Source organism: Biomphalaria glabrata, chromosome 1 (assembly GCF_947242115.1).
Source record: "Biomphalaria glabrata chromosome 1, xgBioGlab47.1, whole genome shotgun sequence".
Lineage (NCBI taxonomy): Eukaryota > Metazoa > Mollusca > Gastropoda > Planorbidae > Biomphalaria > Biomphalaria glabrata.
The window spans coordinates 5,150,057-5,178,030 of record NC_074711.1 but is presented as its reverse complement, the minus strand read 5'-3'; the positions used below and the strand labels follow the sequence as shown (position 1 = coordinate 5,178,030).

The 27,974-nt window shown below is 37.9% G+C and overlaps 1 protein-coding gene across 2 annotated transcripts in view; it reads right to left on the bottom strand.

Annotated features, from left to right (window-relative positions):
* Positions 1 to 19,379, bottom strand: part of LOC106053984 (lachesin-like) — a 145,025-nt gene extending 125,646 nt beyond the window's left edge. For both annotated transcript variants that reach the window (XM_056018148.1, XM_056018155.1), the window contains exon 1: positions 18,651 to 19,379. In XM_056018148.1, coding sequence (XP_055874123.1) covers positions 18,651 to 18,732 — 82 coding nt within the window. In that variant the 5' untranslated portion in view covers positions 18,733 to 19,379. The remainder of the gene's footprint in view (positions 1 to 18,650) is intronic.
* Positions 19,380 to 27,974: the final 8,595 nt, after the last annotated feature.

Genomic DNA, 27,974 nt, shown 5'->3' with positions numbered 1-27,974 from the left:
ACTCTATGCAAGGAAGTACTCTATGCAAGGAAGTACTCTATGCAAGGAAGTACTCTATGCAAAGAAGTACTCCATGCAAGGAAGTACTCCATGCAAGGAAGTACTCTATGCAAGGAAGTACTCTATGCAAGGAAGTACTCTATGCAAGGAAGTACTCTATGCAAAGAAGTACTCTATGCAAGGAAGTACTCTATGCAAGGAAGTACTCTATGCAAAGAAATACTCAATGCAAGGAAGTACTCCATGCAAGGAAGTACTCTATGCAAAGAAGTACACTATGCAAGGAACTACTCTATGCAAAGAAGTACTCTAAGGAAGTACTCTATGCAAGGAAGTACTCTATGCAAAGAAGTACACTATGCAAGGAACTACTCTATGCAAAGAAGTACTCTAAGGAAGTACTCCATGCAAGGAAGTACTCTATGCAAAGAAGTACTCTATGCAAGGAAGTACTCCATGCAAGGAAGTACTCTATGCAAGGAAGTTCTCCATGTAAGGAAGTACTCTATGCAATGAAGTACTCTATCCATACGAGGAAGTACTCCATGCAAAGAAGTACACTATGCAAAGAAGTACTCTATGCAAGGAAGTACTATATGCAAAGAAGTAGTCTATGCAAGGAAGTACTCTATGCAAGAAAGTATACTGAGCTAGGAAGTGCACTGTGCAAGTAATTACACAAAGCAAAGAAGTACATTTTGCAAGGAAGTACATAATGTAAGAAAGTACAATGTGTAGGGAAGTACGATGTGTAGGGGAAGTACGGTATGCAAGAAAGTACAATGTGCAAAAAAGTACAATGTGTTATAGAATTCAGTGCTCTGCAGAATATGTGTCAGACCGTGTCCAAGAGTGATTCAGTGTACCAGATTTTGTGTCAGACTACATCGTCGTGTGTCATTTTGTGTGTCAGAGAGTTTCAGAGTGTGTATCTGAGTGTATGTATTATCATGTGTTAACACGCTGTGCTGCTCTCTCTCACAATGAAAATAAAAAAACAACGAATTTCTGTTTACTTCATTGGAAAAGAAACTGAAATATTTCTACCTGGCAGGGTCTGCACTTGTTTGCGAGTGCCCTCAACAGGCGCAGGGCCTAGCTTTTCAAACCTACGCCACCCCACCTCCCCATTGCCTGTTCTAAATTATGTTTTATTGAATTCAATTAAATTTTTTTAAAGATCCTTTAAAATTATTGATTGTTATTTCATGTAGCTTTATTTCTCCACCTCGCTGCAAAAACAATCAACATTCCAAGTCATTCTATTTCTTCGTGGGTTTCGTTTCTTTCTTCTCTACTTCCACTCCATATTTTCATTCTTCTGTCAAAACATTCAATTTTCGAACATGCTGCGCATGTGTCTGCCGTTAACGTCTGCTGCTGCACAACTGGTCACGTGTCAGCATTACAAGCTAAAACGTATAACACTTTGTACTTAGAGCAGTTCTGGTTCCTTAGCGAAAAACAAATTCGTCTTGTGTTTTAAGACCGCAGATAATTCTGTGGTGAAAAGATCACAAACTTGAAAGCCAAACTTAAAAAAAATTGCTTGAAAGAACTGCGAATAAAAACTACTATCTGTCTGTTTGTATGTCTGTTTGTCTCTTTTTCTTTCTCTCGCACGCACGAATTTCCATCCCCCATTCACAATACCCTGAGCTCAAAAGTCATATCTATTTCCACTGGCTAGACTCAACTTACTAACATCTAGCCCCACCTGTCTTCAAGTAAGTCCAACCAGGTAGAAATGTTTCCACCAACGATCATTAGCCTCACTCTGGCGTTGAAAGAAACAGCTTTCTGTTCCCCCCTCACTGTCAAAGCAAAGAAAAACAGACCAGCGTTCTGAGACACTACTCACACTTAGCCATAGACCCTTTGATCAAATCACCGTGAAATTGTTAATAAACAAATATTCATTCTTCACAAAGGCCTAGGTTTGGTTTCATTTATATTAAGTATAAATATAAATATTAATTCAAATATAAGATACTAATCACCATATCAAATAAATTTATCCAAAATTTAAATTCCACGAGTTAGAAAAATGGCGTCAAACATGAGACTGTATCTGACTTCTAGAAACAAAACATTCTCATGAAAAGAAGTTTAAAAAAATAGGCCCCTTAACTTTTGTTTTATCTTATAATCAATACAAAATCGATACAAGTCACTAATTATAAGATACAAGTCACCAATTATAACATACAAGTTAGCAATTTTAAGATACAAGTCACCAATTATAAGATACGAGTCGCCAATTATAAGATACAAGTTAGCAATTTTAAGATACAAATCACTAATTATAAGATACGAGTCCCAATTATAAGATACAAGTTAGAAATTATAAGATAAAAGTCACCAATTAGAAGATACGAGTCATCAATTAGAAGATACGAGTCGCCAATTATAAGATACAAGTCACAAATTATAAGATACGTGTCACCAATTATAAGATACAAGTAACCAATTATGACCTAAAAGTAACACAATAAAAGTCAACAGTTGGAAGATACAAGTCAACAATTAGAAAATACGAATCAACAATTAAAACATACAAGTCACCAATTACAAGACACAAGTCAACAATTTCAAGATACAAGTCAACAATTTCAAGATACAAGTCAACAAAAAAAGATACAAATCAACAAAAGGAGATACAAGTAAACAATTACAAGATATAAGTCAACAATTACAAGATACAAGTCAACAAAAAGAAGATACAAGTAAACAAATAGAAGATACAAGTCAACAAAAAGAAGATACAAATAAAAAAAAAGTTACAAGTCAACAAAAAGAAGATACAAGTCAACAATTACAAGATACAAGTCAACAAAAAAGAAGATACAAGTCAACAAAAAAGAAGATACAAGTCAACAAAAAAGAAGATACAAGTCAACAAAAAGAAGATACAAGTCAACTATTAGAAGACAAAAGTCAACAAAAAGAAGATACAAGTCAACTATTAGAAGACAAAAGTCAACAAAAAGAAGATAAAAGTCAACAATTACAAGATACAAGTCAACTATTAGAAGACAAAAGTCAACAAAAAGAAGATACAAATCAACAATTACTAGATACAAGTCAACAAAAAAGAAGATACAAGTCAACAAAAAAGAAGATACAAGTTAACAAAAAGAAGATATAAGTCAAGTATTAAAACAAACAAACAAAAACGGACATAAAATATCTTTGAGTATATTCCATTTTGAAATGCTTGTGATTGTTCAATAGATACCCACGTCATGGTCTAAGCTGTGCCGATCAGACCAAATCAAATCAATCGGAACGGATGTTCAATCTAGTTTCCAATGCCATGGAATGTTTTAAAACATTGTTTCATTGCTAAGTTGTTGTTTTTTAAATCCCCCTTCAGACCTATAGGTTCTTTAGGGCAGAGATCTGTAGGGCAGATGATGATAAGGTCATCTGTTTCTTTGACCAACGGTTAACGAGCAGCGTGTCATGTGGTCAGCACAAAGACCAACCGCTTTTACTTTCCCCCAACTAAAGTCAGGTACCCATTAGAGTTGGGTTGACTCAGAGTCACTCAGAGACGCCCTAAAAATCCCGAAAATCAAAATCTCAGTCTTCGCCGAGAGTCCAACCCAGTACCCCAGCCTCGGAAGCCAGGTGCTTAACCCCTCAGCCACCTTGTCCCCTAAACCGAATATACACAGTCTAAAACTATTATATATGTTTTTATTCTATACTATTTCCTGCTTCAATCTTTATTTATACAAAATCAGTAAAAAAAAAAAAAGTTTCAACTTGATACTTCATATAAAGATAAAATGCTTTATTTCACAGAAAGCAGCAACTATCTAAAATGTTTCTATGTTGATGTATTAAGCACAGAATACAGGCTGTAGAATTTTTCATGGAAAATCTAACCACACACACACAAAAGTCAATAGAAACTATTGTTGGCGTCCCATTTGGTCAGCTCATTAGTCATACGTGCAGGACTATATCATGACCAGGACATGGTAAATGTGTCGTGTATTGGTCAGAAGCCTTGTTCTCAATTTGCCGAAACTGAGTCTCTCTCTCTCTCTCTCTGATGGATGGAGTGGGGGAATTACTGGCTGGGTGAAAGTGTAACAGTAGGAGGGTAAGTATTGACTCGAGCTATCTGTTGGGAGGTGGGGTGGGGAGCAGAGGGGTAGTGAGTTAAATGTGCGCCCGGGGCAAGAAATGTCATTGGCGCCCCCACCCCCATCCCAATTTTCACATGAACATCACACAGAAACATACACTTATAAATAAAAAGTATTTAATAATAGTGTAACACAGACAACCTAAGAATGTATTACCTAACAAAAATATCACACTATCTCTGTAGCCACCGAACGAGTCTACATGAAATGATATACATTACTCTTTTAATAGCACTTAGGTGATAACTAAGCAAGACCGGATTAAGACTTGAAAAGGCTCGATTTGGGCCCTTTATAAGTCCAGATATTATAATAATAATAAGGCTTGTCTTCGAGTCCGAAGATCAGTGAGGAATGCAGTATTTCCGCTGGCTGCGCAGCCCCAACTATGACCTACATATTTTGCCACGACCAGTGCAAGCATAACCATTGTCCGCAGGTCAGTTAAAAATAACATTTTTGGATACCTAGAGGTTTAAATTGATATATAGATGTTTAAATAGATATTAAAATAATACGTGTCTATATTAAAATCCTTATTATTCATAATAAACTCATTCGGACAATCTTTATGAGGATACTAAGCTTTACTTTAGGTGTCTATCGGTAAATTCTGTACTATGACAAAGAAATGGCTTTGATAGGTTATCACTCTTATTAGTGCAGAAAGTCGGAAAAGAAAACAAAAACGCAATCATTTTTTTTTAACCCTTTCTATTTGTAATTTTGTGTGTGTGCAGGTCCCCAAAATAGCTGTTGGACTACACCTGTTTAATAACACAAAATAATACTTCTTTTTCCATTTTTAAGCATTGTTGCCCTTGATCGGTAGGAGCGAGTGTGTTTGTGTAAATTGTATGTATGAGTATTTATTTACTTATTTTTTTTTTTTTTTGGTGAAGGTAAAAGATACAATTCATGAGCCAAATGTCTATCTGAAGAACGTTACCTTGCGAAGGGAAAAAGAAAGTGTTCCGCCCAAAAGACAACATTGAGACCTAACATATATTTTGATATAGAAGCCGAAGAATTGTCAGGGATAGTCTATAGGACTATTTTTTTAAGGAGAGGGAGTGAGGGGGGAGGGGGGGCTAAGTGATTCAAAGGGGGGTAACTGCATGCTAGAGGTTGGGTGGGGGGGCGTTAGATAGCGGGCCGTTCCAGTTCAACGTAACAGATACTAGAATTAACGGGCCGAAAGTATGTGGGGGAGGGGGGGCGTTAAATTTTGGTCCGTTCTATGGGAAGTGCGAAAAAAAAGGATCGGGCCAAAATAAACTATATATAGCCTGAAACAAAATCATTAGGCATATGAGCATAATGATTAGTTCTAGTATAACTTTATATAAATGTATGTACACTTTTTAAGGCTTTATTGTATATATTTGCATTGCCGTAGAGTGCCATAGAGTGTCACTACAAAATTATCTGGCTCTGAAATCTATCTGGAAAACTTGTCGTGATGTATCATGTCTCTATATTAAATGGGCCGCTGATTCGCAAAGACTACGTTAACGCAGTGGTGGTAAAAGGTTGCCAACCTTTGAAATAACACACAGGACATGGGAAGTGGAGAAAGAGAGAGAGAGAGAGAGAGAGACAGAGAGAGAGACAGAGACAGAGAGGGTGACGGCGACTTACAAAATGTGTGTCGCTAGACCTGTGATCACTTTCACCATAGACTCTGAAATTTATTAGCTCCCTTTGAACCTTGACTCGAAGACATATAAAGGTTCCACGACAATTCGTTCACTGACATTTCGTTCACCGACAAATCGTGCACGACTTTTCGTTCACGCGACTATTCGTTCACCAGACATTTCGTTCACCCGACAATTCGTTCACGCGACTATTCGCTCACGGACTATTCGCTCACAGACAACTTGTTCACCGACAACTTGTTCACTGACAGTTGGTTCACGACAAATCGTTCACGCGACAAATCATTCACGCGACTATTCGTTCACGGCACGGACAAATTGTTCACAGACAATTCGTTCACTGGATAGTAACATATTGCTAATATTATATATTCTCGTCGCGTGTTTAATTTATTTACATTAAAACTTTTGTAGCTATTATTTCCCAATGCAAAAAATTTCTAGAGATCAGGTCAAATCCAAGTTTATTTAATTTCGTTGTTGTTGTTGTTGTTAATATTTTGTTAATGAGGACAGTGTGTGATAAAAATTATACTTAAAAAAAAATATAAAAAAAGAGATCTTACAAGCTAGCTGAAAAATGTAAACGGTCCCTCACTTTACTATAGGTAACATTTTTATTTTCACCTTTAATATACCTTTACACCCCCCTCTTTTTTTCATCTACCGGGAATCTACCCATTCATCTGGATACTCTAGTTAACACCTAGTTGAGTGCTAGTCAGACTGGCTCCTCTGGAAGTAATAAAACTTTATTGGACATTGCCTATACACATGTTCAATCTGTTAACATTGAAAATATCTACTAGACACTAGTATAGTACTTTCCATCAAGTTTAAAAGAAGTTTTATTTTATTTTTATTTTAGTTAACTTGTTTCTATATGTGACCACCCATTGGTAGACAAATTTGATTGCTTGGACTTCAATAACAAATTTATTGAAACATTTTTATTTTGTTGTATTGCGATAAATTAAAATTTTTTGATAGGTAACCAAAATATTTTCTGGTGTTGTATATGTAATAACTTATTTTTTTCCTTAGATGTCTTAACTGATAAGTATTAACCTTAGATCTTTATCTAGTATGTGACGTTCAGAGTTAAACAGTGAAACCATATATTGTACCAAATCTAGTACCGTTGTTAAAATCCAAATTATCTCTCGTAAAAACACTGAAAGGATTGTGGAAAAAATACTAGTGTGTCTGAGCTAGACAGGAAAACCAATGACTTGGCAGAATGAATGACGCGTAGGACGTAATCATCTTCTTTTTTGAAGAAACGTCTGTATTATATAAGATAAGATTTGTTTTTGTTAATAAGATATCAATAAAATGGGTATGTTAATTAAACATCTGGACCGCTATTAAGAAGTTAAGCAAATATGGGTAGGTCGAACAAGACCACATGATGGACATCAGTGTAAAAGAAGGCCTACATGTTGAAAGTAAAAATGTTACCTATAGAAAAGTGAGGTCCCATTTAAATGTTTCAGCTTGCTTGTAAGATCTCTTTTTTCTTTTAGGTATAATTTTTTATCACATACTGTCCTCGTTAACAAAATATTAACAAAAAAACAAACAAAAATTTACAAAGAATTTCGGCTAAGGCCCGATCTCTAGCAATTTTTAGTTTTTGGAAATATCCAGTGAACGATTTGTCTGTGAACAATTTGTCTGTGAACGAATTGTTAGTGAACGATTTGTCGCGTGAACGATTTGTCGTGAACCAACTGTCGGTGAACAAGTTGTCGGTGAACAAGTTGTCTGTGAGCGAATAGTCCGTGAGCGAATAGTCGCGTGAACGAATTGTCGGGTGAACGAAATGTCTGGTGAACGAATAGTCGCGTGAACGAAAAGTCGTGAACGATTTGTCGGTGAACGAAATGTCAGTGAACGAATTGTCGTGTCCCCCATATAAAACTCTTCCAAAAGTTACATATACCCGCAAGGGCTGTAACCCAAACTACCCACATGTAAATGTAATCATTGTTGCTATTTTTACAGAGCGTAAATCCACTCATTCTGGTCTGTCTTTCTGTTTGGTACACAGTTTGAACGCGTAATTTCTTCCACTTCAGTCTCGGATGAAGTTAAAAAACTTTGCACAATTATTATTGAGTAGGATAAGGCATAAATCAATCAAAAAATTAACCAATAGCTTATTAAATAAATACATTTTGTTTGAGATCGAAAAGGGAAAATAAATCTTACAGCATTGAGACATTTTGCTCTAAATGTGTAGTTCTTCCCCTAAACTACACTTTATTCTTTAAAAATTTTTTTTTCTATTTTTTTTTATTGTTATTATTTTCATTGTTTTTGCGATAATTCTTGTCGTTATTGTTATTGCTGTTACTATTTTTCTTTATCTACCATCAATGTTATTGATATTGTTGCAATTATTGTTACTGTTATTCTTGTTACTTTATTGGTATTTTTTAATTCGCCGCTGCTGTTAGTACTTCTGTTCTTCTTACTGTTCTTTCTGTTATTCTAACTGTTGTTACTGTTATTGCATCTGTTGTTTTTGTTTTTTTGCTGCAATATTTTTAAATACAATGTTGTTGTTGTTTTGTTTTTTTTCAGTTTTGTGAGAAAAAAACAAGTTTCTACCTACCTCCAGCTATCAACGAAATCCTCAGTCTGACTTTCCACATGATGTAACTATTTTCTGAATAAATTATCGTTTAAACGTTAAAAAAACCCACTGTTCAATGCCGGTACCAAGAATGATCCAATTACATTTAATGCACATAAAAACGGTGGATCAGATGAGTTCCAAAAAATATGGGAAATATCAGGGAAAGGGGAAGCAATCGTTATCTATCGTCTGCCAGACAGGTTTCCTTTCAATCTTTCAGACTCTTTTTTTTTTTCAAATTCCCGCTCAGCCAAATAAGATCTTCCGCAACTTTTTTTTTCTTCAAAATTTGCTGTTACCCAACGCAAGGGATGCTGGGACATTTGTACACAAGTCTCATGCATATGAAAGCTTTCTTGTCTTTTTTTTTTTTTGCCCTCTCTTCCATATTGGGCTGTATAAAGGCGAGGCGGGAAAGGGTCTGGATGGCTTGTTGAGCTAACTTTGGCTGACATTGTATACATTAGAATGTTGACGCAATAGCTTACTGCACACATCAATGTCCAATATCGATATTTTAACTGGAACTATATAGCTAGAGGAAAATAAGTTGTGGAGTATTTATCTTTTAAGTTTTTATAACTTAATAGGGGGTGTGTGGTGCAGTGGCGTCACTAGAGTGGGTGTCACACGGTGCGACCACATCCCCCGCACCCCTCTAGTGATGCCACTGCACACATCAATGTCCACTGGTGTGGTGGCTGAGTGGCTTGGCGCTTGGCTCTCTTGACACGAGGTCTCGAGTTCAAATCACGGGATTGGGATTTTTAAACGTCGTGGTTATAACGTCGCCCCTGAGTCTGCCCAGCTTTAATGGGGAACTGACATACGTTGGGGGAGTGAAGGTGGTTGCTTGTTGTGGTAGTCACGTGATACACCCTTTAACACCTTCGTTAACCATCGGCCATATAAACATTTCTTTACAACATCTGCCGTTATTGATATTTCAACCCATTTGTACTAATGTCACACCCAACTCTTATCTCAAATTAAATCATTCATAAATATAAAACAATAATAAGGCTTGTCTTCGAGTCCGAAGATTAGTGAGGAATTCAGTATTTCCCGTGGGTGCGCAGCCCCAGCTGTGACCTACATATTTTGCCACATCCAGGGCAAGCATAAGGATTGTCCGCAGGTGTTCCATTTAGATTTTCTTTTCGCCGTCTGCGTTTGTTTAGACAGCAGATTTTCGTTTGGTCTCAAATGTGTATCCCGCGGCCTTCGTGAGTGACCTCCAGCTGTCTCGTTCCGACGCCTCATGCAGCCAGGTGCTCTCTTCTATGTTAGCCAAGGAAAGTTGACGCCTAAGCTGGTCTTTAAAGCGTTTCCGTGGGGCGCCTCTGTTACGTCGAACACCTTTTAGCTCACCAAAAAAGACTGTCTTTGGCATACGTTCGTCTCCCATACGGGATACGTGGCCTGCCCAGCGTAACTGTCGGACCATAAGATGTCTCTCTTTACTGTCCATACCGGCGTTCGCAAGGACATTGCTGTTTGTAGTGCGGTGGGTCTGCCACCGTATGTCCATGATGGAGCGCAAGCATCTTTGGTGAAAGCGCTCAAGATAAAATGAAAGGGGTTGTACCAGGTGGAAGGCGCGATAGATGTTATCACCCCCTTCCTACTGGGCAGACCAATACCTTTTCTTTTTTTTTAATTATAGTTAAGAAATTAATTATTTGTTTTAAATCTGTCACTAATATAATGTCTAAAGAGACTGTAGATTATTTAGACAATAACATACCTCCCATGAGATGTCTGCACATGTATTTAATTACTATTTATTTTTTATTTGCAAGTAGTAATGAAGTTTTTAAAAGTATCTAAGGAATCGATCTCTCATTTGTCTATCTTTCTTTTTTGTCTTAAATAAATGGTTGAATTATCTTTCTGTTACATATATAAGAGCTTACACAGATATAAATATCTTTAAACTAAGATCTAAGCGGCAGTTCCAGTCAATCAGCAACGTACCAAAAATACGTGTGCTCATTATTGTGCTGTCTATGTGTAATGCAATGAGTGAGTAAAACTAACCCACAGGGGCAACCCACAAGGAACATTAACTCCATTTTTTCAACGCATGTTTATTTCTTTTTTTATATTTGTTTAGTTTTGTTTTCTTTTAATTTCGCACGACAATTTGAAAAGAAATAGAAACGAATCGGTTGGAAAGTATATTAACATATAGTCACTGGCTCGGACATGCTCGCAGGATGGAGGACTATCGCATTCCGAAAGTCTTTACGGGCTACTCGCGTCTGGCTCAAGAAAAAAATGGTCGCCCCCCCCCCACCTCCGTTACGTGGAAGTAATCAAACGAACCCCAAAACAGTGAAAATTGATACTGACCATTGGGATGACATAGCCTTAGACCGCACTACATGGAGAGAGATGGTGACCCAGAAAGCTATGGACAGTGAAAAAAAAACATGGGCCTCAGCTCTGTAAGAAAAGCGTGCCATTCGAAAAAAAAAATGGCAGGGTCCTCTACCACCAAAACGAAAGCTGTGATATTATGTGGACGGGAGTGTCTCTCCATAACACAGTCACGTGATAAAGTGTCCTACGAGATGAGGCATAGTGGTTACGACTGACTGAGGCCAACTCTACTGTGTTATGGCTCTTCCGCGGTGTCGAATGCAAACAATGAGTATAATGAAATAAACAGGAGGTAACCTTCAAAGTAAATCAGCAACACCGGCGAAATGCCGAAACAATCAAGATATGTAGTCGACGCTGATGTTGGTCAACAACTATGTTTAATGATCAAGAAGGGAATCGTCCGATGTCAACTAAGTCTGTAAACTACTTCTTATTCTTGCTGTGATAAGAAAAGCGTCTTGTCTCTATCAACTCCTAGAGCGTTCTTACTTTTTAACAAACTTAACGTCATCGTCGCTAAGTAAAACTTTCCCCCTATTCCCGAAACAAATAACTAATTCCTAATCATGTCATAACACTAGTCACAATATAGGTAGAAAAGTAAGAACTGATACAAATGCTCCTTCTTCCCTAGTGCTATTAGAGCATGGAATGGGTCGCCTGAGCTAGCCAGGAAAACCAATGACTTGGCAGAATTTAGGTCATTGTTTAACATGCATGACTGAATGCATGACGCGTAGGATGTAATCATCTTCTTTTTTGAAGTAACGTCTGTATTATATAAGATAAGATAAGAGAAGGGAGAGGAGAGAAAGAAACGAAACACAGAGCACGTGAATGAAGGGGCATAGAAAGGAACAGAAACAATGTGGGATATGTGGTCGAGTGACAAAAACCTATCATGGGAGGGGCAAGTTCAAATCCCGACTCTAACAGAAATGTGTTTGGTGAGTGTCTACAGGCAGCTATGAATGTATCCAATACTTTTAGTTCGCTAAATGAACGGAATACTATAGAAGACATGGCTTGATATTTTCTGTCTGGATGGCTGATCGACTAGACTAGATCTAGATTTGAACCTTATAGGCAATAATCTATTATTTATTTATGAAGTATACTTCTGGCTAACAATGAATTAAAGTCAGAGGCAGCTTACTGTGACATTACAGAGCTGTAGCCACCAGGATACTTTATATATCTTGTCAAATTGTTTTAAAACAAAAATAGTATCTACGACATAAGGGGGCACAATTCTGTTGTGCTTAAAAATACTCCTTTCGACTGATAATGTAATTATAGTTTCTTTGTCATTTTAAAATAGGTATATAGATTTGGTAAAAAAAAATTATAGTAATTACCATATAAAAAAATCAGCGAATTTTAAGATGATACTATCATTTTATAAGCCAAACAGTTATCTGTTTTATTGCTTTTGCCTAGAAAAGAACACCATATTGTATTGTAACACTATCTCTTTATAGAGATTTTCAAATCAAATTTCGTTATAGTACATTCTATTTGCTAATATAAAAGTATAAATAGTTTTAGTCAAGTCTCCTACTGGAGGACTGAGTAATGCATATTGTAATGGCACAATTAGAAATTTGTTTCATAAATAGGGGAAGCTTTGAGGAAATGACGCGACTAGTAAAAACTAGACTAGGCTTTGAGGACGAATAGCGAAATGTTAGCAGAACACTTCTGAAGGCTTTAGAGAGAGGCAGTTTTATAGACGTTTAGCTTGACGACATTCGACGGATCCCTTCGTTATTATTAACTCTTTCTCTCCTAACTGACGATACCAACGTTGATTCCACCAGAATGTTCGACATTCACTATCAGAGTCAACTATCTTACAGTGCTGGCCTTTCGACTGTGTTCTTGGATCTTGTCATTGGAGTGTTCCGTGTGATTTATCTGCATAAGACACAACGCGGAAGCGCCTAACAATATTAAAAATATCTTTCGTTTGAAACTTAACATTTGTTAACTTGCCCAAAAAAAAAACAACAACACCTAAGTTCCATACAATCCTATTCTAATATTCTCCTAAGACTAACGTTTCAGCTTTGCAAGTTATGTCAAACTAGTCACTCTCGCTTCATTCATTGTCAACTATGTCTGAACGAAGAAAATGAAGCACTTATTATTCCTGTTTCCGGTAGGTGGGGGAAAAAAACACATCCTATGACAGCTCAAATTGCATGCAACAGATTGTCTCCTGTGTGTTGGCCACCCTTTGCCGTAGAACGACCATGGGTCATGTTATGCTGCAGGACAAGATGACCAGAGACGAAACCCTGACACCCAAGCAGCAGATCCTCCATTCCTATGTGGCAAACGCCCAGCACAGTTTGGGATAAGCAATGTCTCAGGTTCTGTTAGGATGCAGCTCAATGTCCTGAAAGCTGCCTAAGGGTCGCAGGATTCTGACTTTTCCTCAGGGTTGATTACCTAAGTCCTTCAATGTTTGAGTGTAGCCAAAGAGGCCTGGATCTAGAGCTTTCCTTCTCCTAGGGGGGTAGCCAGATAAAGACACTGAGCCCTTTCCTTATTTTACCTTATAAATATTAGACGTAACCTCAAAGAGAAGATAATTACGTCCTACGCGCAGTGATGTAGTCATGCACGTTATCAGAGACTTATCCTCTGCTATTTTTCTGGCTGATTCAGGCAACCCATTCCATGCTCTAATGGCACTAGGGAAGAAGGAGCATTTGTGGGAGGATGTCCTAGCATATGGAATAAGAAAAGTGCCTTTATAGTTGTCAAAGGGTGTTTTAGTTATGGTTTAGAGTTTAGACTTTACTTTTTTATTCTTCTGTCGTGAAGTGCCTCTAAATTTAGTGATTTTGCTTATAGTGTCCTATCTGAAGCTTACTGATTTAGGCGCCAGCTGATCACCTTTGCCCGTTTTCATGTCCGTGGCAACTGTTCCGCTGGATGGCTGCCTGGTCGTGAGGTTTGCGCGCTGGACTCGTTTGAATATATCGATGGTCCAGGGTTTAAACCCTGCCCGCTCCCATCCCCCCTCGTCCTGCGGGAGGTTTGGACTAGGAAGTAAACTATCTTCAACTCTGAAGGAACATCCGAAACATGTAAAACATTTTACAAAACATTTTACAAACGGACTTTGAGCCATATGTGAAAGCTAGGAATTAGACTGGTTGTCAGAAGTTATGTGAGACGCGCGCCGTTTTAAGCATTTTTGTTAGTAATGGGTTGCTTACAACCAATTTCGTCATTGACAACCTTGCAAAAAAAGCGTCTTCTCTATACTTATGACTGACTTCAAATCCATGCCTTCGACAGAGACTAAAAGCTCATTGCCACGCCACCCTAACCCTATTGTTCTAAACTGCCCACAACTTGTGACGTTACAAGACAGTGTTGAGGCCTGCTATACAGAATGGTCTCCCTTCGACCTTGTAGCTGCAATGATATGACCGACTCTAAGGATATCATTATCTCCTTTTTTTTTTTTTAAAGAAGCGTCTGAACTTTACAAGATTTCGATAACAGAAAACAAAAATATTCCAAAGAAAACATTTCTCCGTGAGTTCTGCCTAGCACAATGAAATATGGTATGTGTATGTTATTGCAATAAAGGCTATTTTTCATCCTTATGATAGAAATTAAATGCTCTGATTAAAAAAACAGCAGAAAAGCAGAAATTGACCCTCGATTTCAAGGGTCTATGTATTTCTTTGCCAGAATAAAATTTAATAAATCTTCATGTAGTGCTATAATGTCTTCATGGAAGTAATAGTTTTGAGCGACATTGGATCTGTTTGGATCAAGGGGTTCAACGAATACAAATACCAGAGGCTTGACTCTATAGTCTGAATCGTCTCTAGCGCAGCGGTTCTCAACTTTTTCATCTCGGCTACCCCTTTTTACAATCCCCCACTCTACTGCGACCCTCCCCCCCCCCCCGCATACGACAAAAGAAGAGCAGACAAAAACAATCCATTTTTTCAATGGTCTTAGGCGACCCCTGGCAAATGGTCAATCGACCCCACAGGTGGAGAACCCCTGCTCTAGCAGAAACCTTTTTGTGACCTTTATTGACTTCTGTGATGGTGGGAATAGTAGTGCATTGTTTGTATTGTAGCCATCCAGTAGAGTTTTCACTTGCATACAAAACATTCAGCTCTTTAGACGCTACAAGAAAAAACGCCAAGAGTGACTGTTCTTGCGGACTTCTTCAAAAAGGCAACCTGATATTTTTGTATTGTCAATTCTCCTTCAGTCAAATTGAAGCAGAACTCTCATTTAGTCATCTTTTGTTTCGGCGATGCCTTGACTAAGAATCCTCGGATCACTCGAAACCGAATTCGTAAGTTGAAGGCGTGGTTATTTTTAATTCTTAATTAACATACGTTTTAAAGAACATTTGATGGTTTCGACACTAGCATGGCTTTAGATTTGTCGTTGGATACTTTCTTTGCAATGAGATGAAAACCTTTCTACAAGAGGGGAATCCCTGGTCTTTTTGTCTTCATGCCTTCAGTTTCTGTGAGTTGTGACATGTCTCTGTCCCCTTTCTACACACCTCTGTAAAGTGTATTTCCACTCTTTATTTATAGGCTTCAAAGCTTTTAACCCGAATACATAACCAAGAAAAATTATTTTTTAATACTAACGTAAACAAAAATTTAGCTTCAGCTTTAGGAAAATAATATGTAATAATATACCTCCCCCCTCTTCCAAAAAGAAAACTACAACATAATCCTCATATTCATGCAAGTCATGTGACCCATGTGTTATGAAGTGTGTGTGTGTGTGTGTGTGTTTGTTTCTATAGTGACGGTGGGAAGAAGTAAGCGATTGGTTGGTGGCTATGCAGTGTGAATGATGCAAGATAAGCGGCGCTGTCGTCAGCGGTCTTAGGTTGGACAGACGTCTCCAGATTGCCAGAGTGAAAAGACGTGTTTTTGTAGTCAGCTTGACTTTGTTCCAAATATCATTTTATTTAACTACTAAAGTCTACTACATTCATCTCAAGTTAAATTTGTCTGTAATATAATAAAATTTATAGTTAGTTGTTTTTTCAAGTGTTTCAAGTTTTAACAGATAAGATATAATACGCCTACAGCGGTTTAGTTGTCAACGGGTGTCCGTAACACCATGTAGGTCATGTGATCCATGTAGGTCACGTGATCAATGTAGGTCATGTGATCCATGTATGTCATGTGATCCATGTAGGTCACGTGATCCATGTAGGTCACGTGATCCATGTAGGTCATGTGATCCATGTATGTCATGTGATCCATGTAGGCCACGTGATCCATGTAGGTCACGTGTTCCATGTAGGCCACGTGATCCATGTAGGCCATGTGATCAATTCCGCGGCACCCAATAAGCTGTATAGACCCTTTTTAATTCCTTTTTCATCATCTTTCATCATTCGGAACAACAAATCTACTTCTTGTCAATCAAATCCAATTCATTAACGAAACTCTATGAAGAACTTTTCATTCACATATTAACTTGTAGCCACTTTGATCACACTATACAAAAAAAACGTATCACTCAACTGCTACTCAGTAGCCCACCATCCCGGACGCCCTTGAATCAGGCTGTAACAATAGTTAAAGTCTAGTCTGTCATCACCGTGACATAAAAGACCACCCGCGCCTAGCCGGAATGACATTGTTGAACTCCATCGTGCACTGTACATGACATTCAGCAACACCCCAGCCTTGCAATTTAAATGACATGATCGACTATTCCCCTCCTTCTGTCTGACTTTTTTCACTCCCCCCCCCCACCCCACGACCTCCCCACCACCCTCTTTACTCCCACTTAATGTTCTCACGTAATATTTGTTTTGGCGTTTCTTTTTTTGGGGAGGGCGGCGCCTCATTCAACAAATAGTAAAATCAATATTTGTTTCTGTCACTGAGCGGCTCACCCGCTGCCAGGCAAACCCTAAAACTAACTCAACCAGCACCTAGCCGCACTGAGTGCTTAACACGAATGAACCCACACTTGAACAGCAAAAAAAAAAATAGCGATAGATTACATCTTCAGGATTGTAGCGGTTTCAACACTTTTTAAAAAATTCTAAACGCCTCTCCGCGAGTTTCCGAGATGTAACAGAGTAAAGCTATTAGCTCGGTTATAACTTTATTTGTTATAAGTTGTTGAAGACATTAAAAGTGCTCGCTTGAAAGATTATGCAGGAATCAAACATATAAAGGTCAAGAGAACAAGTTTGTTGAAGATACATTATGTCACAAAATGTTAGTAAAAGTTTATCCACAGCTCCGTGTGAGCAGAACTAACAACCCAGATATATCCCAATCACAATCCAGAACAACCTAGTAACAATCCAGACCAACACAGAACAACCCAATCACAATCCTGAACAATACAGAGCAGCCAAGTTACAATCCAGAACAACACAGAACAACCTAGTTACACTTCAGAACAGCATAGAACAATCTACTTACAATTAAGAACAACACAGAACGAACAACCCAGTCACAATCAGAACAACTCAGCCCAGAACAACACAGAACAGTCCAGAACATTAAGGCTGTTAACAGCCCTTTATATGTTAATGGTCAAACTAAACTCAATGGGAAGGTCAGCTTTGACAAACTCTGCAAGAGGCACAAGGGAAAGTCAGGGATAAGATGGATTAGTCCTATAGAAACAACGTGTGCAACCTTTTATTACCAGACAGACAGACAGACAGAATATGTTGATACAAGCTTTGTAAAAAAGTGAAAGTACACTCTACAGCAGTCTGCAGAAACGGGTGAGCTACAAGTCAGAACTCATAAAAACTGAAGGCCAAGCGAGAGAAGAGACTGTACGAAGAATGCGCGTGAAGCCTCAAGACGAAGTGAATGGGTTCCAAAATAGGACACACACGCGCTTGAGTTCGGGAGAGGGGGCACATTACATAGAATAATACAAAGGTATTTTATAAGATAAGATAAGATAAGATAAGATAAGACTGTAAGAAGAAGCTAAGTAAACTGTTTGTGGGAATGACATAATATTCACGCTCCTTAAATAGTATCGTACAGATATTTTTCTGGATTCATTGCGTCACTGATTACACGTTCTACAAGCTTCCCAGCATTCCGCATTAACCCTACATCCTAGTCTATTCAAATCGAGGTTATCTAGAAGGACTCCACGCACACGCAATGTGACCTAATTAACACGGATAATTCATGTACTACTACAGGGCAGCCGTTATTATGTGCTGTCAAGCGTGACAGTATACACACTCACACACACAAGGGCTACTATTATAAGACCAGTAGTCATGTATAAAATTAAAACCTTAGTATAAACAAACAAAAAAAAAACCCTGATAAGTTGGCCTATCTTTGACATTTCAATAATGGATAACATGCATAAAATATAACCATGGTCAGCACATACACACCAGGCATAAATTATTATTAATTTCATTTATAATTAATGGTAATTCTTTTTAAAAATCAGAACTCAATGGGCAGGTCAACTTGCACTTAATAAAAATGGGCAATATAATAGTCTATTAGCAAAACTAAATATGCAAGAGACCATATGGAAGGCCAAGGAAAGGGTGGATTAGTGATATAAAAACAGATATTTTAAGACCATGGTTCAGTCTTGAAGAGACATGAAGGAGAAGGTGTGGAGACTCGTGTCAGGAAACTGGATGGGTTTTAGCATCAGTATTATTTGATATACCTGTTCGAAAAATTAAGCACCATTGATATGCCCGGATTAAAATTGCTGGCGTAGCCGGTGGGAAAAAAATGATAATCTAGTAATGATATTACTTACTGGCTGTCAAGGTGAACGTCAAACAGTGGAGGAGGAAGATTATCCTTTGGTAGGTGAAGGTCACCTCTGTCCACGCATGCATCCTTCCTCAGGAGGCAAAGAAAGCTACACCACAGAAGAACAAAAAAAAAATACTCCTCTAGGTCTGCGCTGACCCAATGAGGTCTTCGTATCACATTTGACCCATCGATTACACAATATGGCACATGATCCGTGTGAAAAGGTCATCTGATAATTTTTTGATACACTCGGCTCTCCCTCGTGACCGTATCCTTGTCAATAGCGCTGCCATCATGCGGCATCCCTGCATTTTCACGTCCGTTGTAGGAAATAGGAAAACCGAAATGGCCCACAAAAAAAAAAAAAGCAATTCAACCTTGAGAAAAATGAGCAACTTCAAATCCTACGAAACAAACAAAAAAATCACTTCATTCTAGCGTAATTAAAAAATCAGAACAAAACTTTAAACAAAACGAAACCAAAAAAAACTTTAGATAATTGCAATTGATACATGTACGCTTATTTTTAACGTAGAGGAAATAAAAAGGCGGGAAAAAAAATAGCCAAGAACTCATCACACTTGGAACTGGAAGAATAAATGTGGTTGTAGCTTTCTCCCTCTCACCGGAGCAGAATTCAGAGCGAATATTTTTTTCCCGCTAGCTGAGCGATCTGTCGCTGGGATGGTTGGCGAAACAGGGGAAGATTACTCCACGGCTCTGTTCGAATCGCACGCCCTGCAGACGAGAGTGAATAAAAAAACAAGGAATCAGATAAAATAATACACTTACGGAATTAAAAAACATTAGCTGTTTATATACCTTAGATTTATCCCGTGTTTGAAGATAACATATTTATTTTTGGGCTTAGGCGAGAGGGATAATGAGTTAAAGAGCTCAACTGAATGAGTTAAGAATTACATAGAATCTATTTAAAATGAGAAACATCGCGATGTGTGGATGAACAAGAAAAAAGGTTAAATTTATAAAAAGTTGGAATAAATATATACGAATCATAAAAAAACATAAAACCAATGGCAGGGTATGAAAAGTGTGTTTAATCGGCGACTATTTGGACGGTGGTCGAGAAGTGAAGTCATTTTACTGTAAAACTGAAGATCCCGAGTTTAAATCCAACACCGGTTCAATGACGTCCGGAACCAATGCAATACCAATGACTTCACAATCCTTCCTTACCAAGGACTTCAGATACCTTATGGTCTTTGTGCTGTCTACATGACACACAGGATTAGATTCAAAGTATTAGAGATTTTTATATATGGCAGAAAAACTAGAAAAAAAAACTTGCGTGTAAGCTGGGTACAGAATATTGAAAATGTAAATACGTTATGGTTTTTTTTTAAAGTTATATTATACTTCACAAACGAAAAGATTAGAGACAGGGATTGGAACCCACGATAACCTGATAACTATTGCAAAAATGCAAACTAAAACTCTATGGCCGTTTTGTAAAGTCTTCAGGGCTCGCGAAAACCTTCCTTCAGGGAACAGTACCAGGAAAAAGAAGAAGAAGACAGAGAAAGTGATGGGAAGACAATATAAATTAGATGGACGGGCCTGAGATAAAGAGGTTCTATCTAAGGCAAAAGACACAGAGAAATGGAGAAAGACGGTCGACAGATCTTGTGTGGCGCCCCAACGGTCTAAGCCTCGAAGGGATAGGTGAAAATGATTATACTTTTGTGCTCTTCTTAGCGCTACAGCATTAACTCTTTCTCTATGTAATTATTTACCACATTCTGGTGGAATCAACGTTGGTATCGTCAGTTAGGAGAGAAAGAGTTAAATTTTGTAAAAAAAATAAAAAATTTCTTTGTAGTTGGCAACATTGAAATTTAATTTAGCGTCCTTGACAGTGGTTAGTTTATCGTAAAAATCTCCAGCCATATTAGCTTGCAAGTCTCGAGGAAATCTTCGGCATTTAGGACAAAGCAGAATACAATATAACGACGTCATTCCTTGAAATATTAATGGGATTTCAATTTGCCTCAAAATTCTAAAAAAATTTTTTTTTTACAAAACTGCTATTTAATCTTTTTTTTTTCCCCTGGTTAAAGAATTTCACTGCGCCAGGGATTTCAAATCACATAGATGTTTAGATAACGAATTTGAATGGAGAGAAAAAGACTCAAGAGGTAAACACTGGACTCTTTGCATGTATGTGTGTGTGTCAAAGATGAATCTTGAAAGCTAGAACTAGGCTACAAAGTTGTTCTTGAATGGCGCAGTGGAAACTTCTTCCACCCTGTTTGAAACCCATTATGCTAAAATGTAATTTTAATGTAAGACTAAAAAAAAAAAGAGACCTTATCTAAGGGTAAAAACTCCACACTTACAAGTATATCTCTAAATAATACAGAAATTATTTCCCTTCTTGATATCAAACAAAATAGTTAGCTAAATAATTGAATAATTTGGGTAAATTTTTAAAAAATGATTCATGTTTTCTTTGGTAAAATAAAAACTCGTTAAAAGATGCAACTTGATACGAGAATGGGTGTGGGAGAAATAACGTGTACAATTATCTTAGGGATGGCTGCCTGGTCGTGCGGTTTGCGCGCTGGACTGTCGTTCGGATTTATCGACGGTCGCGGGTTCAAACCCTGCCCGCTCCCATCCCCCGTCGTCCTATGGGAGGTTTGAACTAGGAAGTAAACTATCTTCAACTCTGAAGGAACATCCGAAACATGTAAAACATTTTACAAGGGGACAAAACCCCACATATTTAGCCATATCTGAGAATACTGAATGGTTAATCTCCCTTTTTAGTATCAAACAATATAAAGTAAAGTAGTAAAGTTCCCCTTTCATACCTTGTAGTCTGTAGTCAAACAAAATACTTACCATTAATTAATCGACTAATTGGTAATTTTTCTTCTAATGATTCATGTATTATCGTCTGCTATGGATATTTGTGTAAAGTTTCAACTTGATTCGAGAATGTGAGAGAAATAACTTGTTCAAAATTTTATACCAGACAGACAGACAGACAGAGTGAGTTGATTAAAGCTTTGTTAAAAAAATCATTTCCTATGTACGTGACTCTATTTTTTCAATATCTCCTATTTGTTTTTCAGTTACAGGTACGATTTATAATAAACAAAATCTTAAAAAGGGTTTGAACTGAAATAAATATGTGATAAAGAGTGAAACATTTGAGCTAAAAATACCACCAACAAACACATGAGCTAATAGCTAGAAGCTGCAAACTGCAGAGTTTAAAAAAACAGCTGAAGATTCAGAGCTTAAAAACTAGCTGCAAATCAGAGCTAAAATGCACATCTAAAAAGGTCAGAGCTAAGGACTAAATGGACCTCATTCACCAATCGTAAACAAACAACATTAAGCCACGTGATTCTCTATCTCTTCTATACGAATTACGTAATACACAATGGCTATCACGTGACGGTTTTTTTTTCGTTGTTTTATCAATATTGTCACGTGGCTAAATGTTATTTTTTTACGATTGGTGAATGAGGTCCATTACGAGCGGAATCGCAGATCTAAATCTGACACTTAAAAGAGCTAAAACTCAGAGATAGTTCAGGCTTAACCAACTGTATCTGGATGCCCTTGGGTACTTGAAACTAGTAGCATGCTTAACTTCGCGTGTGAAGGAAATGGTTCAAAGCCTTTAGCTAGATCATTACACTGATGCTATTGAGACATTGGTGACCCTTTCAAATTCCGCCACTGTGTAAGTGCTACATGAAGATGTCACAGATGTCAAAGTTTATTTTACCTGTACATTCCTCGATCATGAGATATGGTAAATCATTTTTTTTTAAACAGATCGAGAATTTCTGTTCTTATCTTTACGCGACATAGATTTAAAAAAAAAACACTTTATTATTACAGTGGAAAAAAAATTAACACATTGGAAATGGAAAAATAAAAAAAAACACCAAAAAAGTTTCATTCCGAGATTTGCCTAGGAGTGCAGGCTATCAGCGCGCGCGCGCGTGTGTGTGTGTGTCCTCCAGCGCCCCCACTCGGAATGAGAGATGTTTTGATAAGCTGCTCCCTCAGTGCGAGACCTGGGTCAGAACTGCACACACAAAAAACCAATGCCTCTAAGTGTTTTCCCTCTTTATTGAGTTGCCAACTACCAGGTAAAATTTATACCTATGAATCTTTGATGCGCTGCCCCCCAGCTCTGACAAGTAGCTTATTTCAGTTTAATGACCATCTGCCATTGCCATTTTTTCGCTTTATTTTTTTTTTTTGGTAGGTAAAGCTACATTTTTTTATGACCCTAGGTAAAAAAAAAATTAAAAGTTCGAGTCTTATTTTTTCTTTATTTTTTTTAAACATTAAGACAAACAAAGTAGATTATATGTTTTCCTGGATACGAGCTTTTTTCATTTTTTTTGGTTTCCATTAACTCTGTCTGGCTGGTACACATTTTGAAACACGTTGTTTCTCCCACTGCCTGATCTGGGATCAAGTTGAAACTTTGCATAAGTATACATTGTTTCTAACAAAACAGGAATCAATCCAAAAAAAAAAAATCGATTAGCTAATTCAATAGTCGTATTTAATTAATTTTGTTTCATGTTGAAAAACAAAAGCTTAGAGTATTGCAAGATATGCCGCAAATCAGGAGATATTTCCGCTTTGTTTAAAATTATTTTTTTCTATTTTGCTTGTTTCAGAAATCTGAAAAATTTGAAGAACAGAAGCGTGTTTGAAAAGAATTGTCTGTCTTTTATCCGTTGTATTGGTTGGAGTGATTTGGAGGGATTGATTTACAATAGTTGAAGGTCACAGAAGTTTGTAAGAGAACCATTTTCAGTGTCAGAGAGAGAGAGAGTTGAGTCAGCCGAAGTTTTCTGGTTTGACGTCAGTAAAAACTCTGAGCCTTGATGTCGGTGTGCTCTGGACCGTTGTTTGGTAGTCTCGAGTGTACCCAGGCTCAAACCCTGCCCGCTGCCATCATCCTGCAGGAGGTTTGGGCTAGGATGAAATTATCTTCTATCCTAAAAGAACGCCCGAAACACTTGAAACACTTTACAAAAAATTAAAAACTGCCCACATGCTATATTGCTACAGGTCAGTGTTTAGCCCTACTACATAAAAGCAGATTTTTTTAAAAAGATGAACATTAGCATATAGGTAGCCTTCAATTATTACTGACCACGACATCAATGAACCATACATATTCGACCTTTACGGCTTGACTTTAATCAGGCTTGTGACTGACATCTATGGTCAATGGTAATCGTAAAGTGCAACATTTCTTAAAGATTTTTCACTATCGCTTATTTGTAATTTAATAACTTTTTACAAACTTTGAACATTTGAAGTATCCGACAATGGTATTCCGTGGTAATCAATCAGATTCAAATGTTGGCATCGATACTTCTCTACTGATTGAGAATCGAGTACCAGGCTCGTTAACCATTAGTGCGTCTCTGTCGTCTGCTGTCGCAGGTTTCCATTTAACCCGACCTCATTCCGGGCCTCGATTAACTTGGGATCATCACGCAGCCTCTGTTTTTGAAGCTGATTGAAGAGCGAGGATAATCAAGAGGCTGGCTCACAGTTATCAACCTCTCCACAAACAAACACCCCCGCAGGTAACACCGCGGTTCAAATTGTCCGCGCACCTGTCGGCAAGGGTGAAAGGTGGCTCGATGTTTTTTATCTTTATTTTACTCATTTTCCCGATGCATGGGGAAAGGGATGATGAATGATGGGTTGAGAATCTTTGGTGTCAGAAGTAGGACAGAAATATTTAAATTTTAAAAAAATTGGCTTAGATTAGAATAAAGGTGATTACAACTATACTGCTCATGGTTGTATCCAGTGGGTGTAAACACACTTCTGTTACGAGTAGAAAAAAAATACATATTTTAACGCAATGTAAGTATTTTGAATGTTTGTGTGAGGATCTAGATGTAGTTCCTAGAGAGGGAGAAAGGTATATTTTTTTAATTTAAGATATATCTAATGAGAACTTTGTCTGCTCTACGGGTCTGTGACCTGAGTATCCCAAGACACTTATCTTTTCTTTAATGATACAAAAATATATTTAACTAGTACTCTCGTTCTCTATCCGTCTCTCTGTCTCTCTTTCTCTCTCTGTCTATCTATCTTTCTATCTCTCTTTCTCTATATCTCTTTCTCTGTCTGTCTCTGTCTATCTATCTATCTCTCTTTCTCTATCTCTATCTTTCTATATCTTTCTCTCTCCCTCTTTCTCTCTCTGTCTCTGTCTATCTCCTTCTTTCTCTCTCTCTCTCTTTCTCTCTCTTTCTCTGTCTCTCTCTCTTTCTCTCTCTGTCTCTCTCTCTCTCTTATATCTCTCTCGCTGTCCCTTTTACTCTCGCTTACTCCCTCTTTAACTCTCTTACAATCTCTCTAATATTCTGTCTATTATCCCTTGTTTAGAGTCAATGTCTCCGAATATGCATAAGAACACACAAAAAGCCCATCAACAATGGATTCGTAAAATACCACGACATTATCTAGATCTCAGCAGAAGTCGGCATTAGAAATATAAACTAGACACAATCAGGTATTGTCTTCAAGTTTAAAGATAAAAAAGACGTGTGGCTTAGAGGCCAAAACAGCATGTTACATAGCAAGGGGGCTAGAGTTCGAATCCCAACTCGAGCTGTTTTGTTTTGCTGGGCGCCTAAAGGCAGAACGGAAACCTTCTCCTAGAAACCCCCCCCCCTCCACTGGTCTACAGAAGAGACTGGACCGTTGCATGCTATAAGCATGAAAGTGCGCTATATAAAAGCAGTTTTAAAAAAATGATTACAGAATTTCACATGGAGGTCCAGATTTCACTTACAAATTGACCTTCAAGATAAGAAAAGATAAGATAACTTTTATTGATCTAATCAAATGAAAATTCGATTTGACTACAATTGACAAGCTCAGCGTAACTACTATACAATAACACTATAGATGCACATACGAACAACATTCACACACGAAAAACACATACACACTCATAACCAGCGCTTTATAAATTAGGCTTCTATGAACTTCTCGATGACAGAATGTTTATTTTTAATGTTGGTCATCTAGGGTCTATTATTACTGAATGTTTTAATTTTCTTCTCTGGTACAATCATGATTTCACAGAACTGGATGTACGAATTAACAGTTGTGGTAAGTTCATCTATGTCTGGGCAGTTGTTTACAAACATGTCCCAATCTGCTCCAGACAACTTTGTGGCTGTAAAACAGCGTCGTCAGACCATGACTGGATGGACTGTACTTTGGGTTTTGTTGTTTTTAAAACCAGTTTGTACACGGGTGTAAATGTGGTCCGACTCTCCGAGGGGAAATGACGATCGAGATGTGTAGGCCATTTGTATGTTGCTATAACACATGTCCAAGGTTTTATCGTGCCTTGTGGGACAATTAACATATTGACTATATGTTGGCAAGTGTTGAGCTAACGAAAGATGATTGAAATCTTCCATAACTAGTCGGACAGCATCAGAACTTTATATGCAACCGAACCCTACAATGTCTAATATATGTTTTGTTGCTTTCTCTGTGTTGACTGTGGCTGGTATTTGTACAAGTATGACGTATCATTGTGTAAACTCTCTCGGCAGGTAGTATAGCCTGAGACTGTTACATAGTAGTTCAATATCGGTCGCACACATACTTTAGTTTTGATTGAGATTTCGTTAACACAGCAGTACTGTTTATTGACATAAATGGCCAGTCCTCCTCCTCTTGTTTTGCCACTATCTGTTGTCCTGTCTGATCTGTACAAAAGAAACGCATCCTAGTCTACTGATGCGTCGGGAATAATTTCATTTAGCCATGTTTCAGTGAGACAGATTAGCGAGCTTTCATGGAATTGGTAGAAATGTCTGCAGCAACAATCAAGGAGGCTAGATAGAGTTCGACACGGCATCAAGCAGAGCTGCAATTGACGCAGACAAAGCCGTTGTATTCTGACTGTATTATGACTATTTTAGAGGTATAGAGTCTACTGGAATGGCCTCTCAACTGAATAACGGAAATGGAGGATCAACCGGAAGTGGTGTACTATTGACACAAACTTCATGCTGAGTTTCTTGTAATTTTTTAATGCGGTCCGGACAACTCACAGGGCGTTACGATCAGACAGCGCGTCGGACTTATGTCCGGACATCTCAGAGGACGTTACGATCAGACAGCTCGTCCGGACTTATGCCCGGACATCTCAGAGGACGTTTCGTCCCTTCATCTCCCAGAATATCTAATTCTTTAACATCTTAATATAAGCAGAGGCGCGGTGGCTGAATGGTAAACCGAGGGGTTCCAGGTTCGAATCCTGGCGATTTTTAAATTTGGGATTATTAGTCCGTCTCTTAGTACACCCAGCTCAAATGGGCACCTGACATTAGTTGGGAAAAAGTAATGCATGTTGGTCGTTGTGCTGTCGACAGAACACCCTCGTTAACCGTATGCCACCGAAACAGATGACGTTTATATCATCAGCCCCATAGATAGCAAGGTCTGAAAGGGGAAACTTTTTTTTAACCTTTTTATTGTAACATACGCACAGCTAATTACTGAATTACCACTTCTTAAAATACTTCATAAATTTAAACAAAAATGTCTGTTTTTAATTTTAAATAACTTTGAGTGACAATTTTATTTTACTTTGTGACAAGGACACTCAGACATCAAACTTAAATTACAATCGTAACGAATTCCAAAAGGATAAACAGCATCCAAAGATTATAAAATTGGAAATCCAGCATGCGTTTTTAGTAATACAGGAATAATAATCTTGTGGCCGAGTAGTTAGCGCACAGATGTTTGCTCGTTCCAGTCCAGGATGAGGAATCTGGATATTATGTGGTCACTGCAGTCACCTAACCTGTAAAATGAAGTATTAAACTTAGCCGGGGAAAATAATTGCTGGTCGGAAGCTGGTCTGGCAGCTGGTCTGGCAGCTGGCTATGTCCCACTTTTGTTCACCGTTGACCTAGAATCAGATTAACTTATACTATCTGACCTTTGAACTTACAGTCAACGATTATATTTGGGTCACTATGCAACCACTTGGTAGTTATTTTATTCCCTACATATATACATAAACTGTCTAATGTCCGCCTTGTAGTGCCGTTTGCGCGCTGGACTGTCGTTTGGACCTGTCGATGGTACCGGGTTCAAACCCTGCCCGCTTCCATTACCCGTCGTCCTTCAGGAGGTTTGGACTAGGAAGTAAACTATCTTCAACTCTGAAGGAACATCCGAAACATGTAAAACATTTTACAAACTAACAAACATTTTACAACCGTTTTTTATAATCCCGTCCACCGAGTGTTCACCCAGTGTC